This window comes from Castor canadensis, chromosome 3, assembly GCF_047511655.1.
Source record: "Castor canadensis chromosome 3, mCasCan1.hap1v2, whole genome shotgun sequence".
In the NCBI taxonomy this organism is placed as follows: Eukaryota; Metazoa; Chordata; class Mammalia; order Rodentia; family Castoridae; genus Castor; species Castor canadensis.
The window spans coordinates 45,038,232-45,049,457 of NC_133388.1; the positions used below are offsets into that span (position 1 = coordinate 45,038,232).

At 31.9% G+C, this 11,226-nt stretch overlaps 1 protein-coding gene across 3 annotated transcripts in view; it reads left to right on the top strand.

Moving 5' to 3' along the window:
* The window catches only part of C3H14orf39 (chromosome 3 C14orf39 homolog), a 41,398-nt gene extending 31,330 nt beyond the window's left edge, over positions 1-10,068 (top strand). For 2 of the 3 annotated variants that reach the window (XM_074067855.1, XM_074067858.1), the window contains 3 exons: positions 583-721; positions 4,126-4,180; positions 8,746-10,068. In XM_074067855.1, the coding sequence (XP_073923956.1) occupies positions 583-721; positions 4,126-4,180; positions 8,746-8,948 (397 nt within the window). In that variant the 3' untranslated portion in view covers positions 8,949-10,068. The remainder of the gene's footprint in view (positions 1-582; positions 722-4,125; positions 4,181-8,745) is intronic. The other variant, XM_074067856.1, reaches the window with a different exon arrangement.
* Positions 10,069-11,226: the final 1,158 nt, after the last annotated feature.

Genomic DNA, 11,226 nt, shown 5'->3' on the forward strand with positions numbered 1-11,226 from the left:
CTGTGTAATATACTGTCTTGTCTAGTTATTTTTCCCAGATCATTTTATAGTTAAACTCCTTTATATACCACTTTTTAGTGACTGGCATCTCAGTAAGATTAAGACAAATTTTGTAACTGACTTTTGAGATCATGAAGACAATGTCAAGGGTAAGAGATTAGACTTTGAATCTGGATTGCTGCATTCAAATTTCATCTCTTAAACTTATTATTATTTTCAGCAAATAAATTAACCTCTCTATGCTGCAAAATTATTCACTGTAAAATGAAAGTGACAGTAATAGTACCTATTTCATCAGGTTATTGTAAAGACTAAGTATGCTTATGGGAGTACATAGAATAGTGCCTGTCAGTATATTCTCAGTAAGTGTTCACAGTTATCCCTCAATTGATTGTTTTACATTATTCTCCACCCAAGCCAGCTTTCTTCCATAGGTTTGTCATTTCAATAACTATTTCCTATCTTTCCCTACTCTGCTAATTCTTAACTTCTGTGATACTGCTTATAGTACTTATCACTTTCTATTGTTTAATAATAAATTTATAATATTTTGATGATTTTTTTAATATCTCTCTGTTGCAGAAATAGAAATGCAACACCTGAAGGCCAAACACAAAAGGAATCTCCTGGATTTTCATTTCTTACAAGTTTTGATTCTAGGTCACCTGGATTGAATTTATTTGAGTCCTCTGTATTTGATTCGGCAACTTCATCAGATCAGGTAAAATGAGAAGCTGAAGTTTTATTTTTAAAGATTGTACACTGGAGCTTTGGATAATTTTAATTATTTAACATTGAGCTTTCTTGAGACAGAGTACCAACGAGGAAATTTTTTTTAAATTCTGAGTATTGGGCTGGGGATATAGCTCAGTGGTAGAGGGCTTGACTAACATTCATGAGGTCCTAGATTTGATTTAACCAACATCACAAAAACAAAACAAGACAAAAACTTCCAAGATTAGGATGATTTAAATTGTAGTTAAAGACAGTTTAAAATTAATTTGGCTTTAGAATTTATAAAAAATGTGTTTAACTCTTAGTTAGATAAGCTACTTATTATAAGTTGGTCTTTTCAACTCCATGTGTGTACATGCCAACACTGTCATTGGTTAATCTTAAAAGATCTAAAGAATTTCCTTCTAATATTTTACTGTTCTCTGAAACAAATCACAATAAAGTACTTATTTCTGTATTTAGCAATTAAACCCAAAAATTAAGTCATACTTTAGTAAGAATAGAGCAATGTAGTGTAGTGGTTAAAACTAGACTCTGAAGCCAGATTACTTGGATATGTACTGTTTGTGGAATTTGGGGTAAGTTAACTCTCAAGTCCCTTATCTGTAAAATAGAAATAATAAAAATTAGTACTATAGCATTGGTGAATATTAAATGAGCACTTTGAAAAGTACCAACCATTTATTATGATATTTAAGTAGCAATGTAATAAAAGTATTACCTTATTATTGCTCATTTAAATTAATCACAATTAGGCATTTTATGTGAATTAGAAGTTTTTATTACTGTGTCTCACGAAATAAATTATTGAAATTATAAATTTATTGAGAGATATTTATAGTATAGTACACTTCATAGTATTTCATGTCTTCAACTTTGTCTCAATTTTTATTTAAAATGCTTATTTCAGAAACAAGTAATTTCTTGATCTAAGTGACCTTTATAGAACACATCATCCTACAACTGTAGTATATACATTCAAGCACTAATGGTATATGGTATAAACCATGTGGTATATGGTTTATGGTGCCATAAAATGAATCTTAATGAATTTAAAGGGATTAGAATCAGAGTATGTTCTCTGACCACAATTCATTTAAATTAGAACCCAGAAAGACATTTAGGAAAATCTTAAATATATAGGCTATGGATCACAGAAAGAATCATGAGAGAAATCAGAAAAGATTTTGAACTGAATTATTATGAAAATTCAGTTATCAAAAATTGCAAGATGCTGCCAAAGTCAAAGCACGATGATAACATTAGATAATTTAGTTAATAATGTAAATAATTAAATTAATAGAAAAGAAGAAAGGTCTAAAATTAAGATGGCTCTTACTCCATCTTGAAAAGCTGATAAAAGAACAAATCTAAACTAAGTAGAATGAAGAAAAATATAAGAAGAAAAATCATTGAAATGGAAAAACAACAGAGAATATTAGCAAAGCAAAAATTGGTTTGAAAATAATTGATAAAAGGGATTAACTCCTAGTTAGATTGACAAAAAATAAGATAGTTTACCTCTATTAGAAATGAAAGAAAGGATATCATAAATGCTAAGTATTATGAAATGGGTTGGTGAGAGGAACTTTACTTTCCACACATTAAAACATCCTGTAAGTTTGCAGTAATCAAAATGGTGTGGTAAAGGTATAAGAACTGATAGAATAATCAATAATATGGGCTAAAAAGTCTTGAAATAAAAGAATTTAGAATGTGACAAAGAATGTAGTACAAGTTAGACACTCATCTTACACTGTATACCAATAAAATCTACAAATGCATTAAATTCAATAAAATATATCAGCCAAAAATATTTCAGAGGCATCATAGGTGAATATTTAGCAGACCCTAAAGAGAGGGATTCTGTAAGCATATAACAGTGGACAAAGAGCCAAAAGAAAAACATAAAGTTTGGTTACATATAAAAGCTGAACTAATACATATTTTAAGACATTAAAGGCAGAATGATAGATTATTATAAATGTTTTAAAAATATCACAAAGAATTAACATCTTTATATAATAGCTTTATATAGTCAAATAAGAAAATAATTGCTCCCTCAGTACAGAAATAGGCAAAATTCATTTAATCAATAGAGAATTCACTGACAAAGAGATTCAAGTGACTTATACAATCTGTTTGAAAACAGCTTTTCTTATATTGCTGAAGAAATGTGATTCTGTATATAACAGTATTTATTCAAGTGTGATTTTCATATTAGGAAAAAAGTCAAAACAACCAAAATGTCCAAAATCAAAGAATGGATGAAACTGATGTTATGTCCATATGGAGCAATATTATTCTGCCATGAGATGAGTCAGGTTTTAGAAGAGTAGCAGCATGGAAAATGGAGTACAATGTGAAGCTCTCATTTTTTTTTTTTAATTTTGTTTGTTTGTTTTGGCTATAGCGGGGATTAAACTCAGGGCTTTGCACTTGCTAGGCAAACTCTGTACCTCTTGAGCCATGCCTCAGGCCCTTTTTGCTTTAGTTTGTTTTCCAAATAGGGTCTTACACTTTTTTGCCCAGGATAACCTTGGACCATAATCCTCTTACCTGTGCCTCCCATGTAGCTGGGATTACAGGCATTTGCCACCATGCCTGGCTTGCTTGTCGATATAGTGTCTTGTAGTTTTTGCTGAGACTGGCCTCAAACTATAATCCTCCCAATCTCTGCCTCCCAAGTAGCTGGGAGCATGTCATCCACTTTTTAAAAACCTGTCTTACTGAGAAAATAGACTTTTTTTTGGCACCAAAACTTGATCTAAACAGACAGAAAGCTGTGAACATTCTATTACTTTTATGAGCAAAAAAACAAGACTATGAACCTGATAAAGGCTTTCAGAATAAAGCAAAAGTTGATTTGAATTTTAAGTCACAGTAAGATTCTGATGTAGGAACTATCATTAGTACAATATATGTTGCCTATTAATGTTTTATCTACTGCTATAATTCAGTCAATAGGCCTTATTATTTTTTCAATGCTGGTAATTGAGCCCAAGGCCTTGGTGATGCTAGGCAAGTGCTCTACCACTGAGCTACATCCCCAGCCCTTGGCTTTTTGAGGCCTACAATCCCTGCCTCTGCTGGGATTGTAGGCATGTGCCACCATTCCTGGCTTGAGGCCTTATTTTAATATAAATAAATGACAGGTTTTGGAGATACAACTCAGTTCTGGGGATTGAACCCTGGGTCTCATGCATGCTAGACAAGGGCTGTACCACACGGCTACATCCCCAGCCCAAAGAAAATTCTTTTTAAGTATTCTGTACAGAAAGTCATGTCTAATTTTGTGTATTAGAAGTAGCAAGTTTTAGTCAAATATAAATGGTACATATACTGTTCTACTGATTTCATAAATAATTGTTAATTGGAATTATTTTCCAGTTTAGTGAACATTATTCTGCAGTAAATCTAAATCCTCCATCATCACAAGAAGTTGGTAAGTGATTTGAAGTTTTCCATGTATGAAAACATGTTAAATTTTCCTATAAGTATTTAGTTTGTCTCTAATTGATTTTCTTTGGCACTTTATTCTGTAAAAAAAAAAATCATTGTTAGTTTGTACTCCTCTCTGATCTTTTTCCTTCTTTCCTTCCTTTGTCTCTTTTTTTCCTCTAGCAATTTAGCTTCTTCTCTACTCTGCTGACACTTGCTTTCTCCAATATTACCAATTCTCAGTTATCCAACATTATGGGTATCTTGTATTTGTATAGGTATCTTATATTCAGCTCCTTTGCAACATTTTATGTGATTGACTGCTCCCATCTTCTTTCTAGAAGTCTTGATTTCCTCCTATCTCTCTAGTGCTTACTTTTTATTGGATCGTCTTTCTTCTTTTATATTTTGATTGGTTAATTCAGTCAACATATTAATATAAATATGCATATGTGTGTTTATTATCCTTTGTTTAAGGTACTGTTTTTGGCTTTGATGATAGAACAATAGACAAGAATGCAAAATTCTCAGAGTTCATGTTCTAGTATGAAAGACTCAAGATAGACAGGTAAATCAATGTAAAATATCTTAGTGCACTAAACAAGTTTCTATGATTTGAATTAGCCATCAGATTCACATGTTACAAAGTTTAATCTAATGTTACATTTACTTTATAAATGGATACGGGATAGGAGATAAAGCAGTTGCATTTTTGTCTCATTGAGAGGCCCAGCAACTACCCAAATAATAACCTTTCCTCCTCCATGTAGAACAGTCCATGCTGCTATGGATACGAGGAATGGTGCATTCTCATCACGTTTACACACAAAAGCTGCAGCCTCAGTTTCTCACTAGTCATTTATATTCTATTCTATACATGAGACTCAAGACTTACATGTTAAATCGCAGTTCCTCTAATTCAGGTGCAGTCTTACACAGAAGAGTAATCAGACACAACATTCTACATTGACCTTAATTCCGTGTTTTCTAAGAAAATGGTGTTGTAAGAGATCAGACTCTGAGTCATTCTTCCAAGTGGCCTGAATTAGCCCAGGCTTGAGGTTAATTCTTTACTTACTATTAGTGATAAACACTAGGAAGGAAAGTAAAGCAGAGTAAGAAGGATGAAAGTATTTAGATGGTAAGGTGGTTGTACTGTTATTATAAGGGAGTTAGGGAAGGGATCACTAAAAGGCAGTATTTGAATAACGATGTGAAGAAGATGCCGGTACAGCCTACTGGAAAAAGCATTCCAGGCAAAGGCTGAAAGGTCTTGAGATGGAACATGCTCAGTATGTTCATTGAACAGCATGTAAATTGGTATAACTGAAGTGGAATAAGGAAAGAGAAATAGTGCAGGAAGATTAAATCAGAGAGTTTGGAGAGGGAACAAATAGAGACCATTAAAGTCTTTAGATTGTTTTCTGAGTGAGATGGGAAGCCATTGAAGGATTTTTGAGCAAAGAACTGAAATGATCTAATGGGTTTTTGAAGAATCGCTCTGGTATATGGAGAGTAGACTGTATGGAGATAAAGTAAAAATGGGGAAATAGATTAGGAAGTTATTTTATATTAGGAAGTTTGTATAATATAATACAAGTGAGAATTGATGGCTGAGACAGTGGCAGGAGTGGTGAGGAGACATCTGATTTGAGTTATAAAATTTTTTGAAAGTAGAGCTATAAGAACTTGCCTATGGACTGGGTGTAAAGATTAAGAGAAAAAAACAAGAATGATGCCAAGGTTTTGACATCAATGACTGTAAGAATGGTGCATCCATTTCCTGAAATATGGATGGTTTTCAGAGAACTTATTTTGAGATTAGAGGAGGAACTGGGGATTTAGTTTTGAAAGCAGTATAATTAAAACATTGATTTATTAGATATCTAAGTAAAAATAAAATAGGAAATTGTACATACTCATGTGGATTTCAGTGGGATAGAGATACAGATTTTGAAATTTTTATAGGTAATATTTAATGCTATGAGACCAAAATGAATGTACCAATTGTAGACATTCATTGAATGTCTACCATCTAAAATTTAAATATGTTTAATATTCTTCTTAAACAGAATCATTCATTTGGTACTCATTCACTTCAGTCCTTTCCTATATAATATACATGAAGGACTACATTCCTATCTTCTTGTACTGTCTTCTTCAGAGCTCTAGGACCTTATTTCTAATTGTGTAATTGAAATCTATTCATATCTATGATATCTCTTGACATTAAAAACTCAGCATATCTGAAATCAAACTTGTTCTCCTTCTGATGTCGCTGATGGTATCTCCATTATTCTGGTTATCAAGATTCAGAGTATCAATGATAATTTGGCTTCCCTCTGAGTGTGACTACTTTCAACTAGTCACCAAGTTCTATACATTCTTTCTCTGAAATTTTATTTTATTTTCCATTTTTATTGAAACTATATTTCACACTTTTTTAACCATTCACTTGGGCTATTGCAGTGACATCCTAATTGGTCTTGTCATTTTCTCAACTTGCCTATAGTTCACAGCTTAATTCATCTTCCGTATGCATAATTTTGACTATGTCAATCCTCTAGTTAAATATCTCCTGTAGCTCCTATTAAGTATCACATTTTCTCCTACTCTTCTAACCTAGCTATAATATAGCTTTTAAGCCTTTTCTTTTACATGAATTACTTGTACTGTGGCCAGACTGAAGAACTTAATGTATCTTAAAACATTCTTACCATCTCCATCTCTTTCTTTCTATCTTTCAGGACCAAGTTCTTTTCCATAAAACCTTTAGTTCCTCCTTCAACCTTTAATGCCAAAAATATCTCTCCCTTACTTTTCTGAATGGCTCTTCCTTTTTATACCTTTTTCTACATTCTACCTTTCATCATTAGTTGTTTATGAGTATAATTAAAATATCCTCTGGATGACAGGTTCTTTCAGGTCAGAGACCTTTTATTCACCTTTGAATTCCTCAGAGCATCTAGAAATACTACCTTTTATAGCAGTGAGCACAGGAGTTTTATGAAGATTTCATGTGAAGTTCTTTTGAAATTAAAAACAATCAATTCATTTATGCAAAGGGAGATTAAAGGTTTTGTTTCTTTCTGGATCAGGGTCTGTATTTTTCTTCATTTAAATTTATGAATTTGTAATGAGGTCAAGAATAAAATGAGAATATAAGTTTCTGCTAATCAGTTCATCCATTCATCCAGCCATTTTATTACTGGTTGGGTCAGCTCTATACAGAATGAAATAACAGATATTTAAAAATATATGTTAATAAACAGATGTTAAAAATTTCAAAGTGGCACAAAGTAATTTCTTTTGTGTAAGTACTAGGTGATTATTTTGGTATAGAAAAAAAATATAGAAGCTTGAAGAAACTTGCTTCAAGCCGGGCACCTGTGGCTCATGCTTGTAATCCTAGCTACTCGGGAGGCAGAGATGAGGAGGATCATGGTTCAGAGACAGCCCTGGCAAGTAGTTTCCAAGACCCTATCTCAAAAAAACTCTTCACGTAAAAGGGCTGGTGGAGTTGCTCAAGGTTCAAATCCCAGTACTGCAAAACAAACAAACAAACAAACAAACAAATAAAACTTGCTTCAAGTAAGTCTTTGGGTTACTGTAGATTTTAAATTATTTAATAATAATTGATTTTAAATTAAATATAAATATTTTATATTTATAGCTTTAAGTAATACGAGTGAAAATCAGTATTTTTTTTCTTATTAGCAATTCTGAGAGACAACCAAATAATTCCATATGTAAAGTTAAAATTTTTTCTTTTAAAATGGTAGAAATCTTTCCACTCTTCTGTCAATTTCTTTGAATGATGCTGCAAACATATATTGTAGTTACTCTCTAAATAATAGTTGGATAAGTTTATTTAAGCAGTATCTCTCAGATTCCACATATTTCTTCTCTCCATTTCCATTGTGACAGTGGTGGATAAGTGAGGTTTTCACCATCTCTTTGCTGTACCATAGACTTTTTTTCCTTTTGTTTTTACCTACTTCTAGACTCTTCTGTTCCAGCCTTTCTACACTTTCTCTCCCGAGTAAACCTAAAGCACTTTAAATCATGTCATATCTGTACTTGAAAATGCTTAATGATTTTCTGTTACCTATTAAATAAAGTTCAGACTTTTTCTGGAACATTCAACAGTCTTTTCAAGCTCATTTTCATTAATTCCTGTTTAATATATCTTTATTATTTCTCAATGCCCCTGCCAAGTTGAGTTGATTTTTGTAACCCCATTGCTTCCTGTACACACCTATTTCTGGGCCTTTGTGCTATTCTCTTCATTTGAGGTATTTTTACCCCACTTTCTGCCATGTATACTAGTTCTTTATTAATTGAGTTAAATTACTTGCAAGTATGGCTACAGTTTGAGGGTTTTTTTGTTTTGTTTTTATCTACCATAGTACCAAGGACAATGCTTTGAGTGTAAGAGGAATACATTTGAATATCTGCTAAATAGATTCATTGTTACCTTATTTATTATATGTAGTATGCTATAATCTACTAGATTATATTAATTTTATATGCTAAATAGCCATGACCTTGCAATATTTATCTTCTCAGGAAACTTATTTGGGAAGCCGGAAGGAGAAGATGCCTTCACATTTTCTTTTCCATCAGACACTTCATCTCATACATTTGGAGCTGGAAAAGATGATTTTAGTTTTCCATTTTCTTTTGAACAGAATCAAAACACAATACCTTCCTCTCCTTTAAAAGGTTTTTCATCTTCCTCACAAAATACAACGCAATTTACTTTTTTTTGAACTAGTTATTGATTTTTAATTATTTTAATGCTCTGTAATCACTAGGGCATAAATTTACATTGTAACTGAAAACATGAAGATATATTCTTCTGTTGATTAAAGTAATAGTGAGTTAGTTACTGTACTTACATTATTTGATTATATTTATTTAAATACCGAATTTTTATTTTTATTTGTAGCATTAGCTACTCATCATTTATTTTGGTTTTGACTTTACAAGTCATGTTCAGGAAGGACTTTTATTAATCTTGATATAATTAATCTTTATTATAAATATTAAGCCTGCTTCTCCCTGGAACCTAAGTTTATTTTGATAGTGATAGTGTTTTAGTTGTTTTGATAAGAGCAAGATCTCATTTAGACCATCAGAAGACCTTTTAATGATAACCGTTTAGAATTAGTGCTGAGGTGTACTTTAGCAGCTAAAAAATTCTTTCGAAATCACTGGGGGACTAGAGCACCTGCCTAGTAAGTACAAGGCCCTGAGTTCAACTACCAGTACTGTAAAAAAATAACTAACTAAATAAATAATAAAAAAATCACTGGGTTTCACTTATGCTTCACTATTGCATGATGTAGGATGGTATTCTATTAATTTTAAAGAACTTATGTTAATGACAATAAAGTCTGTGTTATTTTCTTCTAAATACAAAAAATTCTATCGGTTATGGTAGTGTATTTAATGGAGCAAAATAAAATGTGAAAAATTAATTTAATGTGAAAAATTGATTCTTGTATCATTGATAGTCCTGTTTTTGATTAAATATTTTTTGAAGAACACTTAAAATTTTGATTGCTCTCTTCAACAAAAATTTCATATTTCTATTTTCATTTTTATATTTATATTTTATATTCAGTATTTGTCAACTACTTATAGCTTAAATTATTTTAAATTGTTGAATTATATGAACATATTGCTCAATATCTTTGTATTTTGTGCTTTTTTAAAGTGATTGTATTGTGTTATGAAATAATAAAGAATTTGACTTCATATTTTGATGTGTAACTACTGACACAGTTTTAAACCTCACCCGTTCTCTTTCCCCTTCTGCCCCATATCTGGTTAAACTTATAAGAAAACCTGGTTGCTTGTTCCTCTAGTGCCAGCAGGAAGTTCAAAGCATGTATGAGAACTCTGACCTCCTAACTGTTATAAAAACCTTAATCTAGTCACCTTTCTTTGATTTTTTCAAACCATTTGCAGGTCAGTTTAGGATACCTGCTCTCCTCTCCCCCAGAACACCTTGTTATGTGAGTAGAAAATCTTTCATACATATTTTGGGGGGGGGGTGTCTCTTCCTCAGTATTAATATGTAAACAAACTTGTGTGTGAGGGTATATCCTGCTTTTTCAGAGTAAAATGTAACATATCTAATAATGTTAAATTAAGCCTTTCCAAAGACCTAAGAAGAAAGCTGACCTAACTAATGATAGAATTAAAGACAATTTTAAACTGTGTTTAAAAAAAAAATCAAACCTTCAACAGCTGGTTAAAGATGAAAATTTAAAAGCTGGAGTTTTTGTTTTCATATCAGATATTTATTTTATGACTCCATGATTGAATTAATTGGTAGTTTTGATATAATAAAGGACAAAAGTTTTGAATTGGTTTATTGTTGTTTAAGAGATTCAAATTTGGGGCTGGAAGTGTGGCTCAAGTAGTAGAGCACCTGCCTTGCCAAAAGCAAAGCCCTGAGTTCAAACCCCAGTACTCCCCCCAAAATAAATAAACAAGATTCAAAATTGGTTTCATCTTTGAGTGACCCAGTGATTCCATGGTTTATTTGTACTTTAAATGTCTAGCACACTGATATGGTTAGGTTTATCAGATGAGCAAAATGGAATACATATATAAAAAGTATCTACAGTGTACATGGCATCTTGAAAACATATAGAAGGTCCAGAAGATGTAGTCCTAACTCAAAGAATTTGTAACTTGGTAAGTTGTAAGACAAAACTCAGGAAGCAACAAAAGCACATTACAATAAAAGGTATAGTTATTTCTATGGTTTACAACTTGTGATAAAGAAGAGACCAGTTGTTTTAAGTAATAGAAAAAGAAAGGTTGTCATGGACTAGAAAGCCTAAGGAAGGCTTAGGCAGAATTTTTCCACTGAAAAGGCAGAAGTGTTTTTTAAGTTTTAGCAAGAATTCATTTTAGTATAACATGATAAAAGTATAGACCAAAAGGGAGCAGGAAAAAAAGGTAAACATTTCCTGCTCTCATGCTGGAAATGGGAGTAGAGACTCCTAGAATTTTAATTAGGGCTTTAAAGAT